Source organism: Chiloscyllium plagiosum, unplaced genomic scaffold, assembly GCF_037043375.1.
Source record: "Chiloscyllium plagiosum isolate Xiang-an unplaced genomic scaffold, Cpla_swu_hap1 HiC_scaffold_4, whole genome shotgun sequence".
Lineage (NCBI taxonomy): Eukaryota > Metazoa > Chordata > Chondrichthyes > Orectolobiformes > Hemiscylliidae > Chiloscyllium > Chiloscyllium plagiosum.
In genome coordinates, this window is record NW_028270142.1 from 49,272,685 (window position 1) to 49,300,240 (window position 27,556).

At 40.8% G+C, this 27,556-nt stretch overlaps 1 protein-coding gene across 3 annotated transcripts in view; it reads left to right on the plus strand.

The window, feature by feature from the left end:
• atp9b (ATPase phospholipid transporting 9B) overlaps positions 1 to 18,253 on the plus strand; it is a 350,258-nt gene extending 332,005 nt beyond the window's left edge. For 2 of the 3 annotated variants that reach the window (XM_043688616.2, XM_087986241.1), the window contains 8 exons: positions 791 to 935; positions 2,693 to 2,757; positions 4,815 to 4,970; positions 7,536 to 7,600; positions 7,743 to 7,851; positions 11,653 to 11,710; positions 13,024 to 13,227; positions 16,185 to 18,253. In XM_043688616.2, the coding sequence (XP_043544551.1) occupies positions 791 to 935; positions 2,693 to 2,757; positions 4,815 to 4,970; positions 7,536 to 7,600; positions 7,743 to 7,851; positions 11,653 to 11,710; positions 13,024 to 13,227; positions 16,185 to 16,321 (939 nt within the window). In that variant the 3' untranslated portion in view covers positions 16,322 to 18,253. Of the gene's footprint in view, positions 1 to 790; positions 936 to 2,692; positions 2,758 to 4,814; positions 4,971 to 7,535; positions 7,601 to 7,742; positions 7,852 to 11,652; positions 11,711 to 13,023; positions 13,228 to 13,572; positions 13,732 to 16,184 lie in introns of those variants that run through there. The other variant, XM_087986240.1, reaches the window with a different exon arrangement.
• Positions 18,254 to 27,556: the final 9,303 nt, after the last annotated feature.

A 27,556-nucleotide genomic window follows, 5' to 3' on the forward strand; every position in this document is an offset into this window, starting at 1 on the left:
TAATTTAGGCTTATGTGAAGTTTAAACACTAATTTAGACCAGTTGCTTTGAATGGTCTATTTATTTGTGGGGTAAAGATTCCATATTTATCACTTGTTTGAACTAATTACATGAAATTTACTGCTTTCAACTAATAATAGTTCACACATTGGACTTTTGTGTAGTTTACACTGGTCAATATCACAAACCAATTCACAGATTTTGAATTGCTAACTCTGAACACTCTCGGAGCCGACTCCATAGTATGTGGTATTCACAGGCTTGTGAATCAGCAAACACTTCTGTTATGTCTCAATTTAGATTTTAGAAATAGGAGCAAGAGGAGTCATTCAGCATGGAGCCCTCTCAGCCATTCAGAGTGATCATGCCTGATCTCTTGTTTCACTACCATACTTTTGTTCACTCCCAAATCACCTTAATGTCTTTAGCCTTTAGGAATCTATCCATTTCTTTCTTGCACATATCAGTGGCTTGGCCTTCACAGCCTTCTGTGGTAGAAAATTCCACAGATTCATCACCCTCTGAATAAAATAATTTCTTTTAATTTCAGTCTGAAATTGCCTACCCCATATCCTGAGTCCATGACCCCTTGCTCTGGAGACCACCACCATTTCACTACCCCATCACTAAGTTTGCATACGACACAAAAATAGGTGTGCTGGAAAACTTGAAACTCGATATTTCTAATTATCGGAAATATTGCTGATGCCTATTTATTATATATATTTAAACTATTATTTATAAGGTGCTTACTTTGCCCTTCAAGTGTTGCTTTGTTTGTATCTTTTAGGTTTGTCTGAAATATTACGAGCATGAATTTGTTGAACTTGCTTGCCAGTGTCCAGCTGTTGTCTGCTGTCGCTGTTCTCCCACACAGAAAGCTCAAATTGTGAAGCTGTTGCAACAACATACAGGCAAACGCACATGTGCAATGGGTAAGCAGAAATCTGTCTTCACTCTGTACCTTTAAACTGTGAAGCAGGAGTGCACATTCGTGAATTTATTCCTCAGAGAGAGCTGGAAACTATATTTTTAAAAAAAAAGTCCATCAAAACTCTGCTCATTTTCTGGTTAAGAATTTGCTTATTAGATATGGAATTGTTCTATTTGATTCTTAATCATTGATCAGAAATGCCAAATAGTGCCATTAGGCTGTCAGCCTGTACCAATCTTGTCCTGTTCAAACAATTAAGATGTCAAAATCAATATTTTAACCTTTGGAGAACAGGGACCATGAACATAGAAAGTTTCTGTTAATCAACCACGAAGACTACCAGACTAATGCCATTTACACGTTCGCTGATGACACCACCATAGTCGGTCGAATCTCGGATGGCAACGAAACAGACTACAGACAGAAGGTGGAAGACCTAGAAAAATGGTGCACCGAGAACAACCTCGCTCTTGATGCCAGCAAAACCAAGGAACTCATTATTGACTTGGGGAAGGATATTACTCATGCCCCCCTACATGTTTTCAGCACAGATGTGGAAAGAGTGGGTAGTGTCAAGCTCTTGGGAGTGGTCATCCACAACAAGCTTTTTTGGACTGTTCATGTGGATGCACTGGTTATAAAGGCCCAACAACATCTCCTCTTCCTCGGGCAGCTGAGGAAATTTGCCATGACGGCAAATACCCTTGCCAACTTTTATGGGTGTGTCATTGAGAGTATTCTCGATATATCACTACCTGGTATGGCAACTGTACCATTCAAGATCGGAGACAGTTATAGAGTGTGGTGAACTCGGCCCAGACAATCACAAAGGCCAACCTCCCATCTATAGAATCCATCTACCAGGCCTGCTGTCAAGGAAAGGCCCCCAGCATTCTCAAAGATACATCCCACCCTGGCAATGTTTTTCTACAACCTCTACCATTTGGGGAGAAGGTACAGAAACCTGAACACACACACACACCAACCGGTTTCAAAACAGTTTCCGTCCTAATGTTAGAATACTGAATGGACTCTCAAACTCTTAATATTTTCCTGTGTCTGTGTTTGTTTTTGCCGCTGTTTACCTATTATTTACTTATCTATGCTACTTAACTCTGTGATTTGCCTGTATTGCTCGCAAAACAAAGCTTTTCACTGTGCCTCGGTACATATGACAATAAATTTAATTCAATTCAATTATTTGAGAAAGGAAATATATTCCTTCTGTTTGTTTATTTTTTAAAACAAAATCAAATATAATCCTTTACAGTTTGTACTGTTTAGCAATTGAGTAACCATCTGTAATTTCTGCAAGAAAATGCTGTTAATGGGTTGTTGTGGTAAGAAGGTAACAAACCAGGTTTACGATGAGCTTATCGTTACACTCAAAAAAAAATTGAAATTCTGTTATTTGTTTGGTAATGTAATGTGTGTTTAACACCACTGGATGGCACTTGGATGCTGTGGTACAGGGTAAGTGATCAAGACTGTTTCAGCAATTTAGTTGTCCAATGAAGTAGCATGTCAAGTTTCCTGCTAATCTTTTTTTCAGTACTGATGTTATCAGTTTGTATGTATACATGTGTATATGTACATTTGTGTCTCTACATATACCTTTATTAAAGATTACCTCCCATTGACAAATGGCTTTTCTTTTACTTTTGAAACAGTTTAGCTCATTTCAGGACAGTTGGATTTTAAAGTAATGAAATTTGTTAAACAACTAAGTGAACGATTGAATTTATTGATATTTTACAGGTGATGGAGGTAATGACGTCAGCATGATTCAAGCAGCAGACTGTGGGATTGGTATTGTTGGAAAAGTAATGATCATTTGTTTATATACTTGTGACGTAAAATGTTAATTAAATCATAGGTCACAGTTGTGATTTTTCTACAAGTATACATAGCCAGTATCTGGCATATTCTTTGTGGCTGAATCTGCCCATTGTGATGTATGTGATTTGCATAGGCATGTTGTAGAAATAACTGTCTCAAGCCAAAAATTTGAATACCAATCTCGTAATGTATCAGTTATTACAATATGATTTATACTTAGAATAATTAAGCAGATTTGTATTTAAATAAACCATTCAGCCCAAGCAGTCTGTGCTGGTGTTTGATACATCCAAGCTTCCTCCTACTTTGTTTTCTTCAGCATCTATGCTACTTAACCATGTGATCTGCCTGTATTGCTTGCAAGACAAAGCTTTTCACTGTGCTTCGGTTACACGTGACAATAAATTCAATTCGATTCAATATCCTGTCTAAATGTACTTTCTCATTCATACACTTAACTAGCTTCCCTTTAAATGCATCTGTACAATTTGCTGCAACTTTAGTAACAAATTCCACACTTCAACCAATTTGAACTAAGTTTATCCTGAATTTTCCATTGAATATATTAGTGACTGCCTCATTTGCAGTCCCTAGTTGTGTCGTCTGTAAGAGTTAAATCTGCAGTGTGATTGACCTATCTGATCGTTCTAAACCCTCAGTTTTGCCATCAACATTGTCAGTTGTTTTTGGAACATTCTGCAGGGCCTCTGTCCATTAATATTTCCTTCCAAATAACCAGCTGAGGCCTACATGGATTGTTGGGATTGCAATTTGCCTATGTTTTAAAGCTTTCACTTCAGGCAGGCCGGCATCCGAGCTGTCCAACAGTAGGGACCTTTTGGAATGGCATCAACCAGTTTAGGAATGGATTTTTTTTAACCAGAATCTTCAGCCTGCTTCTGCAAGGTGGAACCAGTGAAGATTGCTGATTGATGTGGTCGCCCAGTCATTCCCACAACTCTAGTGATATCTGCACTGAGGCTTTTCCCACCATGTTAAGATAAAGACAGAAACCAAATAGAACTGGGCCCACCCCAGGTATGACCAATTTACCTAGTCTGTGGCAGCAGAGTGATCTTCCACATTTAACAATAACATAATTACTCTGAGTGAAATAACAGAAAGGTGATTATAAGATCATTTTCTCAATATATTTTCTCAATTTACCTGAGAAAAGTAACATAGAACATTACAGTGCAGTACAGGCCCTTCGGCCCTCGTTATTGTGCCAGCCTGTGAAACCAATCTGAAGCCCTCTCACCTACACTATTCTATTTTCATCCATATGCCTATCCAATGATCATTTAAATGCCCTTAAAGTTGGCGAGTCTACTACTGTTGCAGGCAGTGCATTCCGCGCTCCTACTACTCTGAGTAAAGAAACTACCTCTAACATCTGTCCTATATCCATCACCCCTCAATTTAAAGCTAGGTCCCCTCGTGCATGCCATCACCATCCTAGGAAAAGACTCTCACTAACCAACCTATCTGACCCTTATATTATCTTTTATGTGTCTCAATTAAATCACCTCTTAACCTTCTCTCTAACGAAAACAGCTTCAGGTCCCTCAGCCTTTCCTCATAAGACCTTTCCTCCATACCAGGCAACATCCTAGTAAATCTCCTCTGCACCCTTTCCAAAGCTTCCACATCCTTCCTATAATGCGGTGACCAGAACTGTATGCAATACTGAAGTGTGGCCGCACCAGAGGTTTTTTACAGCTGCGGCATGACCTCATGGTTACGAAATTCAATCCCTCCACTAATAAAAGCTAACACACCATATGCCGCTTTAACAACCCTATCAACCTCACGAGTGTGTTTTAGTTCCTACCTTGAAGACAACTTGAAAAAGTGTAAATGTGTAACTTTTAACAGTCAAAAATCTCATTTAGACTGAAGTTTCATGATGAAAAAGCTGATTTTTTTTCACTGAGTTGCATGATTTCATTATTGCACATTTCCTTACTTTGGTGATAGCGCAGCATTTTAGTCAACATGGTTTTGCATCTTTATAACTACCTTTATTTTTTTAATCTAGGAAGGCAAACAGGCTTCTTTGGCAGCGGATTTTTCCATCACTCAGTTCAAACACATTGGCCGGCTGCTGATGGTACATGGTCGCAACAGTTATAAGCGATCTGCTGCACTTGGCCAGTTTGTCATCCACAGAGGCCTTATCATTTCCACTATGCAGGTAATCACAAGTTTGTTTTCAGCAAAGGGCTGACACCCACATCGGGCAATACATTGAGGATTGAAATAATTAAAATGGAACAAGCAATGAAGAAGGCAGGGAGTAGATGGTGTGAAACTCAGGTTTTGAAAGACTGCAGAGATTTGTAGGAGGTAGGATGTTCTGACTTGAGCACCTCTGGATAACAGAGAGTCCATAATGGTGATCATGCATTGAGTCTCGAATTCAGTGTCACAAATGTAGGTCTGACGGCGAGGATAAACGACATATTTGTCGCAGCAAGTAGCAACAAAAGTGGCAAGTTCAAGAGAAACAAAGCATTTCTGGTTGAAGGCTAATGGTGAGAACAAGATCATTTATCAAATGGTAAATCTTCACTTGTGTCTTGCCCAAGAATGTGAAAGCGGTGTCAAACAAGTCTTTCCAAATGCAAGAACTATGTTCAGGTCTAGGGCAGACTCCATAAGCTAATGGAGAGTTCTTGATGGTTTTTTTTCTTTAAAAATGCTTTATATGAAAGAAGAAACTGAACTTGGGAACAGTTTCAACAATGAATTGCATGTGGGAGTTCAATTTGAGATGTGAAGGAATATTAAGACTTGTGCTGCACTTTCGATCTTTAAATGGTTGCAGCAAAGAATTAGAATAATGCTTATTTCTCTGAAAGATACCTAATTTAGATCTTCAATCTTTCTTTAAGGTTGGTTAGGTTAGTTGTCTGGATGACTAGAATGTGTAACAGAATAACGGCAACATTGTGGATTCAGTGTCCTTTACTGGCTGAGATGGATCCTGGGGATTACCTCTTTGATTTTCTCTGTAATTTAATCATAGCTGCAACATGATTAGAAACTTCAACAGTGAGGATGCTACAGAGAGTGTGAGAGTATCTTTCCAAATAAATAGATGAATGTAGGAAACAACCAATGCTGGAGGTCACAGCGGGTCAGACAACATCCATGATGAGAGCACAAGCTAATGTTTCGAGTCTAGGTGACTCTTCAGCTGAAATCATGTGTGCAGGGGACAGCATTTATGCTTTTGTTTGGGGAGGGTGGTGTGGGGCTAGTAGGTGTAGGGTGCTAGTGGAGAAAAGATGACGTTAGTTCAGATTAAGTGATCGGAATGTGAGATGGTGGGTCTCCTACTAGACTTGAAAGGACAGTAACTGGGATTGGAAGAGAGGAAGGCTTGATAAACTAAAAGAAAGGGAAGAAATGGTTCACAATTTAAAGATGTTGAACTCTATTAAATCCAGAAGGCTGTAAAGTGTCTAGTCTGAAATTGCAATGTTGTTTGTCCAGTTTGCGCTGTGAATCACTGAAACGTTGCAACATGCCGAGGACAGACATGTGGGCATGTGAGAAGGATGCTATGTTAAAATGACTGGCCATGGGAAGGTCAGGGTCATGCTTGTACACAGATTGGAGGTGTTCTTCAAAGTGGTCACCCAGTCTGCGTTTGGTTACTCCAATGTAGAGTAGGCTACATTGGGTGCAATGAATACAATACACAAGATTGGCAGAGGTACAGGTCAAATGCTGTTTCACCTGGACAAGCTGCTTAAGCCCTTGGATGGTGAGTAGGGAGAAGGTGAAGGGGCAGGTGTTGCACTCTCTCTAGTTACATGGGAAGGTGCCATGGGGAGGCGGGGGTAAAAATATCTCATTGTCAGTACTGAGCCTTACAAAGCCATATTTTGTTGCTTTTACTTCAGTTTCAGTTTGTTAGAGCATTTCTGAAGCAAAAAAAGCAAAATTACAATTATTTTTTATCTCTAGCCTGTTCTAATCAATTTGTCTCCTGCTACAAAGCTAGAAGCAGATGTTCTATGTAAAGCACCTGCTCAGTATCAAACTGCCTGGCAATCTGCTATGTGCAGTGTCACCAGAATACAATGATACAAGGCCCAACCCCAGAATTGTTCTCTGAACCATTTGCGCAGAGTGGCACCATGATTCTGGAAGAGTGTCTTGCTCATCTCCTTTCAAGCAAGAAGAAATAAAAATGCAAATATACAAGCATTTTTTGTAACTGTCTTGTGGCAAAATGTGACAAATAGCAGCCAGAAGTTGCAATTCCCTCACTCCTGTGAGTAGTTAGCTGCTCTCTGCTCAGTAATTCTCTGCACAAACATTGCTGAGATGTAGAGAAGCTAAACTGGCAATCCAGCTGCATTGCTGAGAGTGGCTTTGAATAAGATGAGATAGTTCGTCTGTTGCAGAGACTATTTATCTTTAAACCAAATCTATACTATTTCTAGTAATATAACCCCTCTAATGATTTAGAAATTTATTTGTAGTTTGAATCTCACATCCTACAATTCTAAGGGCATGATTTGAAATTGTATGTGGAAATTTTTTTTTTCATTTCCTTAGACTTTTAAAATGCTTGCTAGACATATCAAATAACAACATGATATCAAATATTTCAATGTTTAATAAATTGAATATTTCAAAACTTTTTATACACAAGCTGACGTTTTCAGCAGTAATTTTTTTAAAGTGTATTTGAAGTATTTTATTGATATTTTCTAAGTAATTTTGCTTATGTTTTCTTCCCTAGGCTGTATTTTCTTCAGTATTCTATTTTGCATCTGTTCCCTTATATCAGGGTTTCCTCATGGTAGGGTAAGTGGGATTATTTAATTTCAAAAAAGATTATTTGCTAGTATTGCAGATGTATAAAGCTTCAACTTTTCCTCTTTGTATATTATTAAACCCAATTACCTTGTGAAATCAATGATTCTTTTTCTATTTTCTGTTCTATTAGGTATGCTACCATATACACTATGTTTCCTGTTTTTTCTCTGGTGTTAGACCAGGATGTAAAGCCAGAAACAGCAATACTATATCCAGAACTTTACAAGGACCTCACAAAGGTTTGTGAAACATTGGAAGATTAGTGCACATTAAACAAACATGCAAAGCACTGTGCAGGCCTCTGTAAGCAGAGCACAGAGTGATTTTCAAGGAATCATGCTGATTTTTTGAAAATATAACCAAGATGAAAATTACTTGAAATATTTGTTCAAATCACTATTTAACAGGAAAAGTATATCGACTAATTTACTGAGTTTGTTCATTGACATAATGACAAATGACTATATTTGCATTGTAGGCCATTCATTGTAAAATATAACTTGCAAATAAAATTATTTTGTGAAAATAAACATCATCCCAGAGACATAACCTCATTTCTAGAGATTTTGCATGGAATGTTTTGTCAAGTTATCTTAAATGAGATGTTTGAAAAAAAAAAGTATTCAACAAACTTGGCTGTTGCTTTCCCTTGAAAGCATCCCCCCTCCCCCAACCCCAAATCAGCTTCCTCTACCACCAGTATCCAAAATGGTCTATCTATTTGAGAAGGAGATGACCACAAAGGACTCCTGCACTACTTGTCCACATTTACTAGTCTTCCTGGTGGTCACCAAAGCTTTTTGCCTGTGTAGCCCTCAAAGTGTAAGAATGGGGCAATTGTTTTTGGTAAACATGGGAACCTTTTCATCATTATCGGTTTATCTGTAGGACCATGCACTGGCTTATGAAATGCATAATTCAAGGCGAAATTATTCAAAAAAAGTTATTAATCCTCTTTAAGAAACATCCCTTCTTGGTGGTGGTATAGACATTTGTGATCGCACTCCATGTAATTGTCATTTGACATTTTATTTTTAAAGTCACATTGCCTTCGTGTACAGGATGTAGCTTTTGATATGAATCTTCAAGCACATGGATGATAAAATAATAGTGAAAATGGGTAAACCCAAACTTGGGCTGATTTTCTCGATTCTGAATCATGAATCACGTGCTCCATTTCCAGCCTCATTATCTATGTCAAAGTTCGCTCCCATTAGCAAACCCATGGAGTATAACCTTCTGCGTATGTAGGGAAATATTGTGTAGTCCATCAAAGTAGTTCGCACTTAACTTAGGTTATCAACATTCCTTCCTCCCAACTTTAAGGTTTAATTCATATGATTTTGTTCTGGAATGTCTAACCTTCACTATCTCAAATATACAAAAGTAGTGGGAATATATTATACTGGCTCTTAACAATGTTGAACCTAAATCAACATCCAAATCTAAACAATCCCCTACACACACTATACTTTTGAAGTATGTTCAGGTCTAGGGCAGACTCCATAAGCTAATGGAGAGTTCTTGATGGTTTTTTTTTTAAAAAATGCTTTATATGAAAGAAGAAACTGAACTTTTTAACGTGCTGTAACACTTATTTCCTCCTTTGTCTTCATCAAACTCTGAATATCCCTTGACATCCCTGGACTTGCTGCCCTTGCCCTTCATTCTTCAAGGAACATGCTGGTCCTGAATTCTCACTATTCTACTTTTAGAAGACTCACACTTTTTAATGTTGACTTAACTGCAAGTAACTGCTGCCTGTCTTTGTTTGCCAGATCCTATCTTAAAGATATTGAAATTGGCCTTCCCCAAAAGTTGGAAACTTAACTTCTGCACTATCCTTATCCCTTTCCATAATGACTTTGAAATTTATAATTATGATTGCTATCCCCAAAAGTTTCACTCACTGAAACGTAAACCACTTTACTGGCTTCATTCCCTAAGGTGAGGTCTAGTACTGCACCATCTCCAGTAGAACTATCTATGTAGGTGACACAAAGCTCTCCTGCATGCATGTTAAAATTTCCACCTCATCTATTCCTTTCACTCAGGCTGTCCCAGTTAATGTTAGGAAAGTTCAAGTCCCCTACAAATATAACCCTGTTTCTCTCACATCTTTCTGTAATATGCCTATGTATCTGCTTCTCTATTTCCACCTGTCTATTTGGATGCATGTAGTATAATCCTAGCAAGATAATCATTCCTTTTTTAATTTCTAAGCTCTATCCAGATGGTCTCATTTGAAAATCCTTCTAGGATGACCTTTCTCATCACTACAGTGTTGGTTTTCTTAATCAATATTGCATATCTTCACCTCATGGCAAAGTTGGGGGTTTCAGCATTGACTGATGAAAAGTGTAGCTCCCTCTTAACTGTTTCATCGAAAGCACTGCTGTCTGTATGCTAACTCGCATCAAATCTCAATCACACATCACCCCCTGCGCTTACTGACCCACATTGATTCCCAGCCAGCAATACCTCCATTTTGAAATTCTCAATCTTGTTTTCAAATGGCTTTGTGTCTCACCACTCCTATCCCTGTGATCTCTCCCAACATAAAACCTTGCAAGATATGCAATTCTGGTCTCTTGAGCATCCCCAATTAAAGTTACCCCACTATTCACATATAGGAATTAGGAGCAGGAGTAGGCCACTCGGCTGCTCAAGCTTGATCTGCCGTTCAATAAGATCATGACTGATCTGATTGCTCTATAATTGACTAGACCCAATTACTTTACACCATTGCTTACAAGAATCTATCTACCTCTGCTTTAAAAGTATTTGAGGATGCTACTTTGTGTCTTTGGGGGAAGAGATGTTCAAAGAACATGACTCCCTGTTTTTAAGCAAAGTCATATAGTTCTATATTTTCACATGAGAGGAAATATTCTGTTCACATCCACCTTTCAAGATCTTTCAGAATCTTGTGTTTCAATCAAGTTGTCTCTTACTCTTCTCAACTCTAGTGCATACACATCTAACCAGTCAAACTTTGCTCAAAATACAATCTACCCTACCCAGATATCAGCAGTTCAGGCAGCATCCAAGGAGCGCCTTTATTCCTGATGAAGGGCTTTTGCCCGAAACGTCAATTTCGAAGCTCCTTGGATGCTGCCTGAACTGCTGTGCTCTTCCAGCACCACTAATCCAGAATCTGGTTTCCAGCATCTGCAGTCATTGTTTTTACCTTCCCAGATATCAGTCTACTAAGCTTTCTCTGAACTGTTTCCAATCCAGTTCCACCTTTCCTTAAACAATGATGCCAATACTGTACACATTACTCTGAATGTGGTCTCAACAATGTCCTATATAAACAAAACACAACCTCCCTACTTTTGTATTCAATTCCCAACATACTAAATTCTAATTTTTTATTAACTTGTCTAATTACTTGCTGTATTAGTAGACAAACATGTACTGTTCATGAACTCGGACACCCAGATTCTTTGCATCTTGGAGCTCTTTAACTTCTCATCATTAGATAATATGCTTCCTTTTTATCCTTCCCATCAAAGCTGACAGTTTGCTACATCTTTGCCCCCTCATGTAACCTATCTAAATGAGCCAGGAGGCTTGGAAATCTTGCTCCTGAACATGTTACTTTAGAAAATATCTAGCCCTTTGTGGTTTCTTATGTGCTCTTTACAACTTAGTTACATACCTATCTTTGTGTCATCAGCAAATTTAGCAACCATACTGTTGGTCCATCCAAGTCAGTTATACAAATTCCAAAATTTTGAAGCCCCAGTATTGATCTCCTCTTTTGAGGAGCTTGATGTGTTTTACTACATTAAAAGCATTTTATAAATCTAAGGTCTTGATATTCATCCTCTTTAATCCGAGACATAGTGAATGGATTGAACCTGATATATTTCTTAGATGCAAAAACACTATACCAGACAAGATATCTAGTCTCTGAGCTAATTGGCATTGAACACTTACTTTAAAACAGCTATGTTAATGTGGGTGTAGTCATAGTACTTATCCAAAAATAAGCACAAAAGATATTTAAATAATTTTTGTTATTTTTTAATCAGGGACGTTCGTTATCCTTCAAGACGTTTCTTATTTGGGTTCTAATAAGCATTTACCAAGGTAAGTCACAAGTTTTACTTTCTGTGATGAAGACTTCTCATTATTGATAATGGTCTGAATTAATTTATTAACCCATATCTGAACATCATTTTGTTGATGTATACTTAGACGAATTCAGATTTCACTTCCAGTTTATTGACTTGGCTGTAACATGCAATGATTGTTACCATCACCTGTGATTAGGGCTTTTTCTTGCTGGCTGTTTAATTATGAAGCAAACTTTGTCTGCTAAAATAAACATTGTCAAAAAAAAATGCTAAATGTGCAGAAGATTTCTAGTATGCACAAGCCCTACCTTTGATGCCAAAGACTTCCCATTCAGTTAATATTGTACATAACCCTGAATTTGTATTGTTTTCCATGTATCCCACTCGAGTTAAAAGGGCTATACTCCTTCCCCAGTAAAAAAGAGAGTGCATCGGTAAAAATGCACATTTAAAATAGGGCTGGTGTGCCGATCACTCGGGTAGCTGATTATTCAAAGTTAGTGTCAGCATCGATTCTTTGTTCTGAGAAACACATTTTGTTTTGTATCATTAAATGACTGACATTAACATGACTGGCAAATTGGAGAGAGAGTAAAACTAGCTCAGCCCATCTGCTTAGCAAATATCTCCACTGTATAGTGACATTTCAAGCTATGGTTATAAAATCCAATAGTTAGACAGCTAGGGATGATGTGGAATCAAATATATAAAGGCACTCCATAAGGAAAAATGATAAAATCTGCACACAATGTGGTAAACTGGAAAAAACCTTCACTTGAAGCCATGTCTGTGAGTTGACATCACTTGAAAGTGGATAACTACAAATTCCCATGTTCAGGCAACAAAAAAAAACAGATGTTGTATCTCAAAACCAGTTGTCACCTCAGTAATCCAATTACTGTATAAGTATATTTCAAAAATAATTCCCTGGGGAAATAGGATATGAACGTATGATATTCTATCCGTTATTAAAGATCTGTTATGCAGATTCTTAGAAAATGATTCTAAGTGTGCTTACTTTGAAAGCATAATATTACATTTCTTTTTAACATGCAGTTAATGGTTAATTCATAACTGCAGCATATTCATTCAACAGAAAATAATTCAGTATTTGTTTGACTGATTCTCTTTTTTAGCTCTTAACTAACCTTGTTGTCATTGCACCCACCACCTCCAAACAACTTTTGAATCAGTTTCTTAAAACCTTGGTGAACTGATTTTCACACACCATCATCTCAACACCAGACAAATTACAGCAGGTAACAATCAGGTCTTGTTTGATCTGGAAAGGAGAAATTGTGATTTATGTTTTTTCATCTATTTCAGGTGGCATTTTAATATATGGGGCATTGGTGCTGTTTGAGTCTGAGTTTGTGCATGTCGTCGCAATTTCTTTCACGGCTCTGATCTTGACTGAATTGCTGATGGTTGCACTTACAATCCGGACCTGGCACTGGCTCATGGTTTTGGGGGAGTTCCTCAGTCTTGGCTGCTATGTGGCCTCCCTTGCATTTCTTAATGAGTACTTTGGTAAGTTGTTTCAAAGGTTTATTGTCTCATTCTTAAAACCAAAGAACAGCAAAGATTCGATAGTCGATAATCTTTATTTTAGTATATTTATTTTGGTACTCAGTAGAAAATGTTGCTTGTTGGAATAATTTATTCCAACAGTGATTACATTCCAGTTTAATTGGAGTGTGCTGAAAAAGGACTATTATTAAAAACAGAAATCACCTTTCACATCTACAGGTATCATCTAAAGCATTAATGCTGTTTACAGTTTCTTTGCAAATACTGGAAGTGTGATTCTCTTGTGAGCTGGCCTCGCGGTTTTAACTTTTACTAGATCTATGTTTTATTTTCATCGAATCATAGAATCCGTACAGTGTGGAAACAGGCTATTTGGCCCACTGAATCCATGCCAACCCTCCAAAGAGTATCCCAACTAGACCTACGCTAGCCTCGTAACCATGCATTTCCCATGGCTAACCCACCTAGCCTGCACATCTCTGGACACTATGAGCAATTCAACATGAGCAATTCAACATGACCAATCCAACTAACTTTCACATCTTTTGCCTGTGGGAGGAAACCTGGTATGTTCAAGAAATGTGGTTAGGTTATCTCTGAATTGATGTGCTTCTGAGCACTAGCTTTCTGACTACCTACTGTCCATGTTGTCAGATGTTGATGATTATTCTATTCACTAAAGAATTGACTGTCTCTTTCTGGGAGGATATTTTAGTCGTCTTAAGTTTGAAAGCAAACAAAACTGAAGGAGTGATAATATGTTCTTCTGTGACGGTGAGGTGACCGTTGCCAACTCTCCCTGATTGGGTGGCATGGTGGCTCAGAGGTTAGCATTGCTGCCTCACAGTGCCAGGAACCCAGGTTCGATTCCATCCTCGCGTGACTGTCTGTGTGGAGTTTACACATTCTCCCAGTGTCAGCATGGGTTTCCTCCCACAATTCAAAGATTTGCAAATTAGGTGGATTGGCCATGCTAAATCACCCATAGTGTAGGTTAGGTGCATTAGTCAGGGGTAAATGTAGAGTAATGGGGTGGAGAATGGGTCTGGGTGGGTTACTGTTCAGAGGGTCGGTGTGGACTTGTTGGGCCAAATGCCTGTTTCCACACTCTAGGAGTTCTATGGTGATTGCCTAGGAATTTCTTAGGATTTAGGGTTAATCTTATACACACTCATGAGCATTCCAGGAGAAGGATTTGCAAGCTTGAATGATGTACCTGGAAGGGTTTGTTCTTTGTAGGCAGCTTTACTAACCTTGTAAAAGGGGTTCAGTTGTTTTTGGGAACTGCACAACCATCACCATATTTTTGTTATCTCTTAGTCATATGATCAAGTTCACCTCGCCTTGTAATTTGTTAAAGTATGAGTGACAGAGAACTCCCAAATTTCACTATTTAAAGAAAAAATATAAATTTATTCTTTAACTCTAAAAGTGGACATTTAGCAACTACTATTGACAACTCTTAAGCCTCCTTTCTCCAGACGGCTTGTTATCAGCCTCCAACTCTATAAAAATCTACTGTTCCAATAACAGTAGATTTAAAATTAAAATTACATAAGTTTGTGCGAAGATTTGTAGCTCGGGTGCTCGTTGCTGTGGTTCTGTTCGCCGAGGTGGAAGTTTTTGTTGCAAACGTTTCGTCCCCTGGCTAAGCGACATCATCAGTGCTTGGGAGCCTCCTGCGAAGCGCTTCTTTGATGTTTCCTCCGGTGTTTATAGTGGTCTGTCCCTGCCGCTTCCGGTTGTCAGTTTCAGCTGTCCGCTGTAGTGGTTGGTATATTGGGTCCAGATCGATGTGTTTGTTGATGGAGTTTGTGGATGAATGCCATGCCTCTAGGAATTCCCTGGCTGTTCTCTGTCTGGCTTGCCCTATGATAGTAGTGTTGTCCCAGTCGAATTCATGTTGCTTGTCTGCGTGTGTGGCTACTAAGGACTGCACAAAACACTATATAGGACAAACAGGAAGACAGCTAACAATCCGCATACATGAACATCAACTAGCCACGAAACGACACGACCAGCTATCCTTAGTAGCCACACACGCAGACAACAAGCAACATGAATTCGACTGGGACAACACTACTATCATAGGGCAAGCCAGACAGAGAACAGCCAGAGAATTCCTAGAGGCATGGCATTCATCCACAAACTCCATCAACAAACACATCGACCTGGACCCAATATACCAACCACTTTAGCGGACAGCTGAAACTGACAACCGGAAGCGGCAGGGACAGACCACTATAAACACCGGAGGAAACATCAAAGAAGCGCTTCGCAGGAGGCTCCCAAGCACTGATGATGTCGCCTAGCCAGGGGATGAAACGTTTGCAACAAAAACTTCCAGCTCGGCGAACAGAACCACAGTAAAATTACATAAAATTAGTTTTCAAAACCAGACAGCAGCAGTCGTCTCCGGTGTTCTCCTTCCTCTGGGCTGTAGATCTCCATGGTCTTCAGTCATTTGCTGTAAAGGTGTTTCACATGACAAAGGTACCTTTGATAGAGAGTGTTTTGCTCACAGTTGCTCTGGCGATGGCAATTGGTTGCTCTCTCTCTCGCTGACCAACTCTGAACATGCCAGCTTCTTTATACCTCAAACATTGGATCGTCTCATTGGTTTGATGTTGGTAAAATAGTAGAAATTCAAATTCAATGGGATTTTAATATCTTGGGGCATAATTTAAACTGACTAAATTCGAACTGTTGTGAAAACATAGCAACCAAAACTCAGGTACTTGTTTCAGAGCCAAATGTTGCATTTTTTTTTCAGTTTTGCAGTACCCTCTGAGACTGCTAGTCAGTCAGATGACAGGTGCCTGCAAACTGTCAGTGCAAAACTGCTTTCACTCTCTCTTAAAGGTACAGTACATGCCTTCAACTTCATAACAACTATCTAAAGATACTTTATAGCACCATGTTTGATAACTTATGGAATTTAACTTTTTGACTTTCAGATGTCGCCTTTATCACCACTGTGACCTTCCTGTGGAAAGTGTCAGCGATTACCCTTGTCAGTTGTCTTCCACTTTATATCCTCAAATACTTGAAGCGCAAGTTATCTCCTCCCAGTTACTCGAAACTTACCTCGTAGTGCAATTGCTTGGTTCAGTAAATGACACTTTTGCCATCGCTGTGGAGGGGTCTAATCAGTCCTTTTAAAAGCGACTTCGCAGGAAAACTGTTGTCCTTTTGAAAACAGTCGGTTGACCGAACAGCCAAAAAAAATGCAATGAAATGTTGCACACATTGTGTGTGGAACATTGAAAAAGAAAATAACAATACTTCTGAATAATAGGCACTGCACAGGACCTCTGAAACGACATTTCACAGTACTGATGGAGTCAGGGAGAAAATGGAAATAACTTGTCTTTGTAATTTTTTTTACTTTTTCTCTTTTTTTTCTTGCTAATCTGTATTAAAATTCAAACGTACTTTTGTTTAAAAAATTTGCTGTACTTTTTATTGTTCCTGCATTCCAATTCTGGAACGTGTTGCAGAATTGTCCATGAAGTACTGGTTGGTGCAATTCTCCAAACTGTAGTATATAAAAACTCACTTATTGATGCCACTGTGCATAAACAATGATTTAGCACTATATATATTTATTAGAATTTCAGCTATCTTTATAAGTGCTCTCCACTTTAGCATTTGCTATTATGAATATGTCTATATTTCCTTGTCTCTAATTTATAGCTGTGTTTGTGAAGCAAATCTGCACTAAAATGTATATGCACAGCAGGCTCTCAACACTTGCCTTTGTCATTAGCATAATTGATACCTACCTCCCCAATATTTTTTGTTCCTCCCCAGTATTATCACGTTGTTGTTATTTTTGGAGATTAACTTTAGGAATTCTGCAACCCTAATTTTATGTGAGGCATTCCACTTGACAAAAAGTTTTGAAAATGATTTTTCTGCAGTTAATCTAAAGATATGTCACTGTACAAAGTGGAATTTCCATTTCTTCTTTTTGTCTGGAGACTTCAAGTGTGCCACCCCCCCACCACAAAGAGGAATAAACACAATCCAAAAAGCAACTGTAAGGAAACTAATATTTTTCAAATCATAATTGCAATGGTCCTGGGGTAATGTGCTTCTAGATTGATTTGTTTAGAGTTTATCTAATAAAGCGGAGTTCAAAAGAAGATGTGGTATTTTTTACAAAGAGGATCAACATGTATTCTGCTAGCAGTTTCCTGGATCCAGCACTGAATTAAAATTTACTACACTTGCTTAAATTCCATTTTGAAAATATGAGAATCAAATGTATTAAGTTGTTCAGTAAAGTAACAAAGTACTTCATATAGAGATCTTTGACTTGTGAAAATTATTTTTTGTATTCATAACCTATTAAAGCATTTTTTGCATTCATAGTTTTAATTAACTAGTGTTCTTATTTATCAGTGTATGAATCCACTGATATATCTAAAGGGAGTTGTACAGGCCTGATCATTAACAGGTTACAATGTTGTTCCAGTTTTAATTAAATATTTGATTTCTAGATTCCACTGGATAATGCTAAATTATAAACATTTACAAAACTTCCTATGGCTATCCATTAGAGATTGCCCTAAGATTGGAAGTTGTGTACCATTTTTGTAAATAGCATTCAATAATGGAAGCCTGGCGTCAGATTCTGATTGTTATTCTTTGCTGCAGCTGTCATAGTTGTAATGAAATGAGTAACGGTGAAATGTGTTATAATGGTCACCTTGATTAAGCAACCATATAAATTAAGCATCCATCTATTGCAGCATCACACCTATTAATAGACATACTAGCAATATAAGTAAATGGACCCTGCATCAGGATCTAGCTACCACCCTTAAGATCAGCCATGGTAATTGTTTTCAAATTAACATACTGTTGCGGTTAAGCCATTAAGTGTCACTATATAACCATCTGGATTCAAAAGTTTTAAGGAACCACTTGAGTTTAATGGTGAAGGTGACCACTTTATTCAGATTTTACTGTATTGTTAAATTAAGCTCCCTCTGCACAATAAAGTGAATTTACATTTTCACAGTGACTTGTCTGTCTCCTTTTTCTGATTTTTAGCAAATTGGTGACCTCACACATCACTCTGTTTCTGTGTTACCTTGTATAAATCTTGGATCCATATCAAGCCGACACCTAGCAACCATATATATTTGTATTTCATGATCAGTTTTTGAATTACACGTGGTATTTCATGCCTGTATTTAGAAAACTGGGTTTCTGATCGTTTTAAAATGAATACTTAATTTCCTATTGTTCTGACTCGTCTCTTCTTTTTATTCATTTAATTGAAATTCAAAATAGGCAAAAGTTTTTTTCATAGCAATATTAAAACATTGCATCTAAAGGACATAATGTGTCTAAAGTTGATTTTTCAGAAGTTATTGCTTTTAACTTAGAGATTGAATGCTGACTTACTTATATCATCTTTCTAATATACTAGGGTCTGCATGTGAAAATTGATCAGTTCAATTATATTAAAAGTAAAAGCTCTGGAAGAAAATAAAGCAATTCTTGCTTTAGTAAATTATGGGTAGGTCAGGCAGCATCTAAGGAGCAGGAGAATCGACGTTTTGGACAAAAGCCCTTCATTAGGAATGCGACTTGTGGGCCAGGGGGCTGAGAGATAAATGGGAGGGGGTGGGGCTGGGGGGAAGGTGGCAGAGAATGCAATAGGTAGATGAAGGTGAGCAAGAAGGTGATAGGTCAGAGAGGAGGGTGGAGCAGATAGATAGGAAAAGTAATGGACGGATCAGGAAGATGGTGTTGATTTGGAAGCTTGGAAATGAAACTTGAAATCCACATTGATCCATGTGGTTGGAGGGTCCCAGGGCAGAACATGAGGCATTCTTCCTCCAGGTGTCGGGTGGTAAGGGTCTGGCAATGGATTGCATGTCTTTGACCGAGTGGGAGTGGAATTGAAGTGTTCAGCCATGGGGCGGTGGGGTTGGTTGGTGTGGGTGTCCCAGAGACATTCTCTGAAACGATCTGCAAGTTGGCATCCTGTCTTCCCTATGTAGAGAAGATCACATTGAGTACACCAGATACAGTAGATAACACTGGTGGAGTTGCAGGTAAATTTCTGTCAGATGTGGAAGGCTCCTTTAGGACCTTGAATGGAAGTGAGAGGAGTGGTGTGGGCGCAGGTTTTGCCCTTCCTGCAGTGGCAGGGGAAGGTTCTGGGAGCGGGGTGTGTGCTGCTGGGGGTGTGAACTTGACAAGGGAGTCACGGAGGGAATAGTCTCTCTGGAGTGCTGATAGGGGTGGTGAGGAAAATATATCTTTGGTGGTGAGGTCCATTTGGAGGTGGCGGAAGTGGTGGAGGACGATGCGATATATGCAGAGGTTGGTGGGGTGGAAGATGAGGACCGGGGGTTCTGTCCTTGTTGTGTTGGGAGGGGTGGGGTTCAAGGTCAGTGGTGCAGGAAGTGGAGGAGATACGCTGGAGGGAATCGCCAAACACGCGGGAAGGGAAATTGTGATCTTGGAAGAAGGAGACCATCTGGGATTTGCTAAGGTGGCATTGGTCATCCCAGGAGCAGATGCGGTGGAGGAATTGAAAATAAGAGACAGTGTTTTTACAGGAGGTAGGGTGGGAGGAGGTGTAGTCCAGGTAGCTGTGGGAGTCGGTGGGCTTATAGGTGTCTGTGGTTAGTCGGTCGCTGGAGATGGAGAGGTCCAGGAAGGAGAGGGAGGTTTCTGAGATGGTCCAGGTAAATTTGAGGTCAGGGTGAAAGGTGTTGGTGAAGTTGATGAACTGCTCAACTTCCTCATGGGAGCTCACAGTAGTGATTGGCTCTGCCCCCACCCCAGGTCCTAGCTCCCAGCCCTGCTATGTTTTTTTACTATTCCCCCAAAACACCCCGTCACTGAGGACGAACATTAAGTCCTCAGCAAAGGCCTCACCTTTATCCCTCTACCCTCCCAGATTAATGAGTTTGACATGTGTCGTGACCTTGAACATTCCTTCTGTCACCTCTGCCTCCGGGCCCACTTTCTCAATCAAGACTCCCACCCACTCACCGAGGACCCCTTCTCTCGCCTCCAACACCGTGCTGGCTTGTCACCTACCCTTGACCTCTTCATTTCTAACTGCCGCTGTGACATTGACTGTCTCAACCTGTCATCCCTCTCACCCACTTCAACCTCCCGCCCTCACAACATGCAGCTCTCTACTCCCTCCCCTCCAACCCCAACCTTACCATCAAACCTGCAGACAAGGGGGTGCAGTAGTAGTTTGGTGCACTGACCTCTACACCACTGAAGCCAGACGCCAACTCACAGACACTTCCTCTTACTGCCCCCTCTACCATGATCTCACCTGCCATCACCAAACCACCATCTCCCAGACCATCCACAAACTCATTACCTCTGGGGATCTCCCGTCCACAGCCTCCAACCTCATTGTCCATGAATCGCCCGATTCTACCTCCTACCAAAGATGCACAAACCTGACTTCCCCAGTCGACGCATTGTCTCAGCCTGCTCCTGTCCCACTGAACTCATCTCTGCATACCTTGACACCACCCTATCCCCCCTTTGTCCAGGAACTCCCTACCTATGTTCGGGACACCACCCACGTCCTTCACCTCCTCCAAGATTTCCGTTTCCCTGACCCCCAACGCCTCATCTTTACATGGACATCTAGTCACTGTACGCATCCATACGTCATGACGAAGGCCTCCAAGATCTCCATTTCCTCCTCTCACACCGTCCCAACCAGTACCCTTCCACCGATATGCTCATCCACCTGGCTGAACTGGTCCTCCCCCTCAACAACTTCTCCTTCCAATTCTTCCACTTCTCCAAATCAAAGGAATAGCCATAATCACCAGCATGGGACCCAGCTATGCCTGCCTCTTTGTCGGGTACGTGGAACAATACATCTTCTGCAGTTACACCAGCACCACCCCCCACCTGTTCCTCTGTGACATCGATGACAGTATCTGTGCTACTTCATGCCTCCACAAGGAGTTTGAACAGATAATCAGCTTCAGCAACACCTTTCAACCTGACCTCAGATCACCTGGACTATCTCAGATACCTCACTCCCCTTCCTGGACCTCTCCATCTGCATCTCTGACTAACCACAGACATATACTACAAGCCCACTGACTCCCACGGCTACCTAGACTACACCTCCTCCCACCCTACCTACTGTAAAAGCGCTATCCCTTATTCCCAATTCCTCCACTTCTTCCGCATCTGTTCCCAGGATGACCAATTCCACCTCAAAAAATACCAGATGGCCTCCTCCTTCCAAAATCACAATTTCTCTTCTCACATGGTCAATGATGTCCTCCAGTGCATGTCTTCCACTTCCTGCACTACTGTCCTTGAACCCCACCCCTCCCAAAGCGTCGAGGACAGAATCCCCTGCTCCTCATCTACCATCCCACCAACTTCCGCACACATCACATCACATCCTCCGCCACTTCCACCACCTACAAATGTACCCCACCACTAGAGATATATTACCCCTCCCCATCAGCACTCCAGAGAGACAATTTCCTTGTCAGGTCCACACACCCACCAGCCCACACCCTATGCCCGACACCTACCCCAGCCACAGCCAGAAGTGCAAAACCTGCTCCCACACCACTCCCCTTACCTCCATCAAGGCTCCAGAGGATCCTTCCTCATCTGACAGGAATGTACCTGTACCTCCACCAATGTCATCTGCTGTATCCGTTGCACCCTCTGCATCGGGGAGACAGGACGCCTCCCTGCGGATCGTTTCAGAGAATATCTCTGAGACCCCTGCACCAACTAACCCCCCTGCCCAATGGCTGAACACTTCAACTTCCCCTCCCACTCTGCCAAGGATGTGCAGGTCCTGGGCTATCTCCATCTCCAAACTGTTACCACCTGATGCCTGTAGGAAGAACGCCTCATATTCCACCCTGGGACCCTGCAACCGCACAGGATTAATGTAGATTTCAACACTTTGCGTCATTTCCCCTCACCCCACATTATACCAGTCCCAAGCTTCCAACTTTACACCGCCCTCCTGACCTGTCCATCACCTTTCCCATCTATCCACTCCATCCTTCTCTGACCTATCACCTTCTCCCTCATCTTCATCTACCTATCGCATTCTTCACTTTCTCCCCCAGCCCCACCCCCCTCCTATTTTTCCCTCAGCCCCTTGCCCCACAAGTCTCATTCCTGATGATGGGCTTATGCCTGAAACGTCGATTCTCCTCCTCAGATGCTATCTGACCTGTTGTGTTTTTCCAGCACCACACTCTCGACTCTGATCTCCAGCATCCGCAGTCCTCACTTTCTACTACTTTCTTTAGTAAATTATCATCCAGTTCAATTCTATTGCAGTGAAATTATTGTTTTGCTGACAAGATGTTCACCTGCCTTAGGTGAAATGAATGCCACAACTTTGTCGCCAGTAAGTGTTTCAAGTATACAAAGGACAGATGCAATAACGTTGAGCATGGAGTATAGTTTTTGATGCCCGAATGCCCGAAAACAGGTTCTTGTTTCATTGTCTGCTGATGCTTCATCGTGCACCATTTTTATGGGAGTTTTTGTCAGCGAAGGTTTGCTCTTGTCTTTGTTGAAATGAACGTTTAAATTTTACTTCCACATATTTTGTCACATAGCACTGGCTTCAGCCTTGGTCATTCACAGCTCCTAATCTCTCTCTGCACTGTCATTATCACCTCTTTATTGCTACCTTTGCTTCTGAAGCCATGACTCACCTTTTTTACTGCTCCTCGGATGCTGCCTGAACTACTGCCCTCTTCCAGCACCACTAATCCAGAATCACCTTCTCTCAGCCTAGTATAAATACCTCCCTATTTTTAGCTTTGACAAAGGGTCAGTTAGACTCAAAACGTCAGCTCTTTTCTCTCCTTACAGATGCTGCAAAACTTGCTGAGATTTTCCAGCATTTTCTCTTTTTTGGTTTCAGATTCCAGCATCCGCAGTAATTTGCTTTTAGCTTCTGTCCTCCTGAGGCTGTTTAAGGCTCTGGTCTGATTCCATATTTGCAATATTGTGAGCAGTTTTGGTCTATGTATTGAAGTAAAGGTGTATTGGTGTTGGAGACATTCCAGAGAAGGTTTCCAAGATTGATCCCGGGGATGAAGGCTCGCATATGAAGAGCAGTTGAGGACTTTGGTCTGTACTGGATAAAGTTTCAAAAGGTATGGTGAAGGAGGATCTGATTGAAACTTGCAGAATGTTGAGATACTTGGATTTCCACTAGGAGGAGAGAGTAGGACCAAGGGCACAGCCTCAAGAGATGACCTTTTAGAATTGAGGTGAGAAGGGCTTCCTTCAGCCAGAGGGTGGTGAATCTTTGGAAGCTAATGCTGCAAAAGGCTGTGGAAGCCAAGTCATGGAGTGTATTTAAGACAGAGAGAGAGAGGTTCTTGATTAGTAAGAGGATCAATGGTTATGGACTGAAAGCAGAAAAATGAGGTTGATAAAGATATCAGCCATGATCAAATGACAGGCAAGACTCTGAGCTGAACAGCCTAATTCTGCCCCTATGTCTTGTATCTAGTGGAAACACCTTCTCCACATCCACTCTACCCAAGCCTCTCAGTATTCTGCAAGCTTCAATCAGATCCTCCCCTCATCCTTCTAAACTTTATCTAATACAGATCCAAAGTCCTCAACCGCTCCTTCCATAATAAGCCCTTTGTCCCCATGATCATTCTCGTAAGCCTCTTCTGGACTCTGTCCAATGCCAGCACATCCTTCCTTAAATGCAAGATCCAAAGCTGCTTACAATATTTCAAATACAAAATGACCCGAACCTTGTGCAGCTCCTCCGTACACCTCTGTTCTTGTATTATAGTTCTTTTGAAATGAATATTAAAATTGCATTTGCCTTCCTAACTGCCAAACATGCATGTTAACCTTAAAAGAATGTTATGCTAGGACTCCTAAGACCTTCAGATTTCCAAAACTTTCTCCCATTTAGAAAATATTTATGCCTCTCTTCATCCTACCAAAGTGCATAACCTCACACTTCACATATTGTATTCCATTTCTCCAGTTCTTTGCCCACTCCCCCAGCCTATCCAAGTCCTTCTGCAGCCTCCCCACTTCTTCAACGCTATCTGTCCTTCCACCTAGCTTTGTGTCATTGCCCTGGAGAACTTCTGCAGTGCTATTCTGAGACTGAGGAGAATGACCTCCAACAAGTAGAACCCCATCTTCTATTGAGGTTTGATTCCAGCTTCTGGACAGTTCTCCCCCAGATCCCAGGTTCCTTGATGCCATAGTTGGTCAAATCCTACCTTGCTGTCAAAAGCAGATGGTCCATCTCAAATTCAGTTCTTATCTTCATGTTTGGACCAAGGCCACAACGAATATAGAATGGAATATGATATCCTTTTATTGTCACGTGTACTCCATGGTATAAGTGCAGTGAAAAGCTTTTACAATGTCTGCTGTCTTACGGCAACATCTTAGCTATAAGTACTGATGTACAATTCTTGGATACAGAAGTGGAATAAAAGTAATTGCCTAATTTTACAGAGTTGAAAAATAGGTAAAATTAAGACATAATTAAAGGATTGGCAAATAGACGTTACATTGTAGCAGCTGAGTGCAGGGCCTCGGCACATGGTCTGATTGCCCCCACCAGACCCCAATCCAACAGCCATCCCACTCCACTCCAAGCTCCAGTCTGCTTTATACTGGCACTCAGCCTCTCCAAGGTTTGTTCCAGGATTGCCTCTCCCTGCCCGGTTTCCGCCTGGGACTCACTGCCTGCACATTGCTCTGGTAGCTTCCCTGTGCTGCACTGGGGCACGCAGCCCACTCATTCCTCCACCTGCTGCTCTGGGGCTGGTAGCCCGTGCACTACACTGGGGCTTGCCTCCAGTGGTAAAGGGAGAGAAGAAGAAAAAAGAGAGGAGAAAAGGGGAAAAGCAAGAGAGAACAGGATGAGCAGAGGAGCACTTGTAGGAGTGTCTTACTCTGCCGCCATCAATGAGTTCAGGAACCGAATGACTACGGTAAAACCTAAACAATTCCTGTGCGCAAGTGTCACTTCATAGCACTGTTGACAATACCTTTCATAATTTTGCTGATGATTAAGAGTAAGCTGGGTTGATAATTGCGTAAATTGAATTTGTCCTTTTTGGGCCAGACATACCATGGTAACTTTACATATTTGTAGCTGTATAGACAGGGTTTGGCTAGTTCTGTACACAAGTCTTCAGTACTACAACTGAGATATTGTCAGAGCTCCTGGACCTGCTGCATTCCATGCTTTAGGTCAATTATTGATATTGTTGAATCCAGTTGCCTGAAGGCTAGCATCTACAATGGTGGAAGTTTGGGTGCAGGCTACAATGGCTCATCCACGCAACACTTTGAACAAAGATGGTTGCAAATACTTCTGTCTTGTTTTGATCTGTGTTGCATTGAGCTCTCCCATCGTTGAAAATGGAGATATTTTCAAAGTCTCTCCAGTGGGCTGCTTCATTGTCCACCACTCTTCATGACTGGATTTGCAAGAACTGCAGAGCTTTAATCTAATATGTATTTTTTGTGGCATTGTTTAGCTTTGTGTATAGTTTGTTGCTTCTGTTTTGTATCTCCTATGTTGTGGCTTCCCAATGTTGTAACCTGATTTTTAAGTATGCTTAACACTCCTTCTATACTCTGCATTGAGAAAGCTTTGGTCCCCTGCCTTGATGGCATTAGTAGTGTGAGGGATGTCCTGGGTCATGAGGTTACAGATTGTACTTGAATACAATTCTGCTGATGCACCTCATAGATGCAGAAAAAAGATCTATAAGTTTTATCTGACCTATGCTGTGTGAAAATGGGACCATGTCCTAACAAAGACTTCGCAATTCTACTAAACTATGACAGTTGGATTGGTGAGGATCAGATCAAGTAGAATTTTCTCTGTTGGTGCTCTTCTCCTCACGTACCACAGGCTGACTTAATCAAATGTGTCCTTTGGGGCTTGGCTGGCTCTGTCAGTAATGATGTTACTAAGCCATTCTTAATGACTGGCACTGAAGACGCCACTCAAGTATATTCTAGCCCTTACAAACTCAGTACAGGTAATTATTTCAAGTGCTCATCAACATGGAGGAGTTCTGATTCACTGAAGGTGGGGGACAGGTTTCTTGCCTTTGTTTAACTTATTGCTGTGAAGTCCAGAGTCAACATTGAGAACCATTCCTTTCTGACTGTCCTCTCTTGTAGTTCTGCCATACCCATAGGACAGGCCATACCCAGCGATGGTGGTGACAGTGTCTGTGATATTCCCTGTAAGAAACAATTTGTGGGTGTGGTTCATATCAAAGATAAAGTCTACTGAGGAAGGAAGAGTCTAGGAACAGAATTAGCCAGCCATGGTTAACCAGTAAAATTGAGAAGAGCATCAAATTGAAAGCAAACAATGAATAGTGGTAAGCCAAAAGATCAGGAATGTTTAAAACAAAACAAAAGGTCACCAAAATGATGATGATGATCTTCTTTAAAAATATAAAAGGAAGAGAGAAGCTAAAGTGGACATATACCCCAGAGAATGAGACTAGGGAAACAATAATGGATAACTAGAAAATGTTGAATAAATGCTTTGCGTCACTCTTCACAGAAGAAAACAAAAATAGCATTCCAAAATGACTAAGTAATCTGGGCCAAAGAAGAGGAAAAAAAACACAATAACCATCACAAGAGGAACAGTGTTTGAGAAGCTAATGGGGCTACAGAGGAATATATTTCCTGAACTTGGTGGGATGCATTCACAGATATGAAAGGAATATTCTGGACATGTTCCAGAGGATTGAAAAACTACATTAGATTATTAGATTAGATTTTTTTTTAGATTACATTACAGTGTGGAAACAGGCCCTTCGGCCCAACAAGTCCACACCGACCTGCCGAAGCGCAACCCCTACACTTACCCCTTACCTAACACTACAGGCAATTTAGCATGGCCAATTCACCTGACCTGCACATCTTTGGACTGTGGGAGGAAACCGGAGCCCCCGGAGGAAACCCACGCAGACACGGGGAGAACGTGCAAACTCCACACAGTCAGTCGCCTGAGGCGGGAATTGAACCCGGGTCTCAGGCGCTGTGAGGCAGCAGTGATAGCCACCGTGCCACCCATGCAACAAGTTTATTTAAAAAGGAACAGAGAAAAAGAAAGGTAAAAAATAGATATGTTAGTGTGAAAATGTTAAAGTCTATTGTACAGGATGCAAAGTATAATCAAGCATAAAGTTACAAATCACACAGCACCAGGTTATAGTCCAACAGGTTTAATTGGAAGCACTAGCTTTCAGAGTGCCGCTCCTTCATCAGGTCCTGATGAAGAGGCAGTGCTCCG